Source organism: Oryctolagus cuniculus, chromosome 14 (genome assembly GCF_964237555.1).
Source record: "Oryctolagus cuniculus chromosome 14, mOryCun1.1, whole genome shotgun sequence".
Classification (NCBI taxonomy): Eukaryota; Metazoa; Chordata; class Mammalia; order Lagomorpha; family Leporidae; genus Oryctolagus; species Oryctolagus cuniculus.
In genome coordinates this window covers 34,152,602-34,155,207 of record NC_091445.1, presented here as the reverse complement: position 1 = coordinate 34,155,207, position 2,606 = coordinate 34,152,602, and the positions used below count along the sequence as shown (strand labels likewise).

At 38.4% G+C, this 2,606-nt stretch overlaps 1 protein-coding gene across 1 annotated transcript; it reads left to right on the top strand.

The window, feature by feature from the left end:
- Positions 1-578: 578 nt before the first annotated feature.
- Positions 579-1,508, top strand: LOC100348575 (olfactory receptor 2Y1-like). The gene has a single exon (XM_002713873.2). The coding sequence runs from the start codon at positions 579-581 to the stop codon at positions 1,506-1,508; it is 930 nt and encodes a 309-aa protein (XP_002713919.2).
- The last annotated feature ends 1,098 nt before the right edge of the window (positions 1,509-2,606 follow it).

Genomic DNA, 2,606 nt, shown 5'->3' with positions numbered 1-2,606 from the left:
ATTGATCTATACTCTTTTCAATCCTGTGGTGGCTATAAGAAGCACTTCTAGAATTATTACACTGACAATTTTCATTGGGTAGAAAGAAGCAGGTGATATTCAGAGGTCAAACTTTTAATTTTATCCTGTAAGTATGGGTACTAATGTATTAAACATTTCCCTAATAAAACAAAAAGAGGAAATCAAAGAATAAGATGATAGCTATTTACTCTTAAGAGTCTCAAAAGTGGTTTCCACCATGCTGTATTTTTTCCTGGTATCAATGCTTTGAGGAAGGTAATATATTATCTCTATTTTCAGGCAGGGGATGTCAGATGCAAGGGAATGAGTGGCCTACCTAAAGTGATAGACAAAATGGGCAGCAGGATTATTGTTTAAACGAAGATGACGTTATTGCTAATTCAATGATTTCCAGTCTGTAAAAGAATAAGAATTGACAAAATGGAACTGGATAGCAAAATAAGTAATAAAATGCATGATTTAGTAATATTTGTGGATTTTTGTGAAATAATGCTTGAATTCATGTTTTTTTATAAGTATTCAATTGTTTTCTGTTGTTTTCAGGCAGGCACAGGGCTATGGGAAATTTCAATATCAGTTTCAAGGAAGCATTCATTTTGGTGGGCTTTTCAGACTGGCCTCAACTGGAAGTTTTCCTTTTTGTCTTTATTTTGATTTTCTACTTTCTAACCCTCATTGGCAACACTTCCATCATAGCTCTCTACCAACTGGACATTCGATTACACATGCCCATGTACTTCTTCCTCTGCCATCTCTCTTTCTTGGACCTCTGTTACATAACCAGCACTGTGCCCCAGCTTCTAATCAACCTTCATAAACTTGATCAGACTATCAGCTATGGAAGATGTGTGGCCCAGCTTTTCATTTTCCTTGCCTTGGCCTCAACTGAGTGTTTGCTGCTAGTGGTGATGGCTTTTGACCGTTATGCTGCAGTCTGTCATCCACTTCAATATGCAAGCATCGTGCACCCACATCTCTGTCAGACAATGGCTATTATATCCTGGTTGGGAGGTTTCATAAACTCTTTGATTCAGACAGGACTCATGATGGCCCTGCCTCTGTGTGGCCATCAACTGAACCACTTCTTCTGTGAGATGCCTGCATTTCTGAAGTTGGCTTGTGAGGACACAGATGGAACAGAAGCAAAGATGTTTGTGGCCCGTGGCATAATCTTGGTTATTCCTGCACTACTGATTTTAGGTTCCTATGTATGCATTGCTCAGGCCGTCCTGAAGGTTAAGTCAATGTCTAGGCGCAAAAAGGCTTTTGGGACTTGTGGCTCTCACCTTCTAGTAGTTTCATTTTTTTATGGTTCAGCCATATACACATACCTCCAACCCATCCACAGTTATTCTGAAAGTGAGGGCAAATTTGTTGCCCTTTTTTATACAATAATTACTCCCATTCTCAATCCTCTGATTTATACCTTAAGGAACAAGGATATAAAGGAGGCTCTGAGCAAGGTATTAGGAAAAGGCAGAGACTAGAGGTAGTAGGGAAAGAAGAGTCAGAAAAACAATAAATTTTTCTGCAAAAAATATATTATGAAACCCATCCTTTTTCTTAGAGGTCAATCAGTTAGTAGAAAACAATCCTCAGTAATCCTTAGGAATTTATTGCCCTCTTTGATTGTGAAAACATATTAGGATTCTTTGGAATTCTCAGTGTCTAGGACTTTTGTGCAGTAGTATGTGTTGCTTTTTATCACAACTTTCCAAAGAATGAGAGCAGGTAAAGAGTGTAATCTGGCCACACTGCAGAGTAAGGAAGAGCTCTGAGAAAATCTGACAGTTGTAAAAGATATAATTCAGCTTAATAACAATCTAAAGTCAATCATTCCTAACATGGCACCATGGAGATGGCACCATGACCAAACAGTGGACATTAGTTCACCCTTGTTTTTGTAATTCACTTTAAACTTGGCCATGCCTCCTCATATCTCAGAGACCATTTCTAAGGTTTCTTACAGTGATATCCTTCTATTGCATATGGCAGGCAAATAAGAGCATAAGCAAAGGTTCTTAATGCAGCATGTAGAGTTTCAGATAGCATTTCAACGTAGAAATTATTTTTGGGCACTGAGTAAAAGGAGGCATCAACATTTTTTAAGTTTCATGAAGGGCATGCTGCCTATTGTCATGGATAAGATATTTTCAATTCAAAAGAGAAGACAATAGGGAAGAAGGAGCTTACAAATAGTGGGAAAGAGAATATGATATAGAAAGAAAGACTAAAAGAAAGTGAGAAGAATAAAACAAGGAGATTCCTGTGGTATAGAGTAACAGGTTATATGCCTAGGGCTTAGGGCCTAGGACAAGCATATCCAGATTCTGACAGGTCAGAGCTCTTTGTGGGCTTAAATATCCATACTCACAGTGGCAGTTAGAAGTGCACTGCCATTAGCTTCTGATTGTGGTGGGGCTGCATGAGATATCTGCCCTGTGTCCATGGTGGTGGTTGGACACACAAACACACACACAGAGACATTTGTATACATCCACATAAAGCCAATTATCCTACGTGTGCCCACAACCATCCAAAGCTTATATGGATTTATAGACATGTACTATAGATTTTAAAAAATT

Excerpts from the sequence above, each read along its gene's own strand:
- LOC100348575 (XM_002713873.2), top strand. The coding sequence starts at position 579 with ATGGGAAATTTCAATATCAGTTTCAAGGAAGCATTCATTTTGGTGGGC.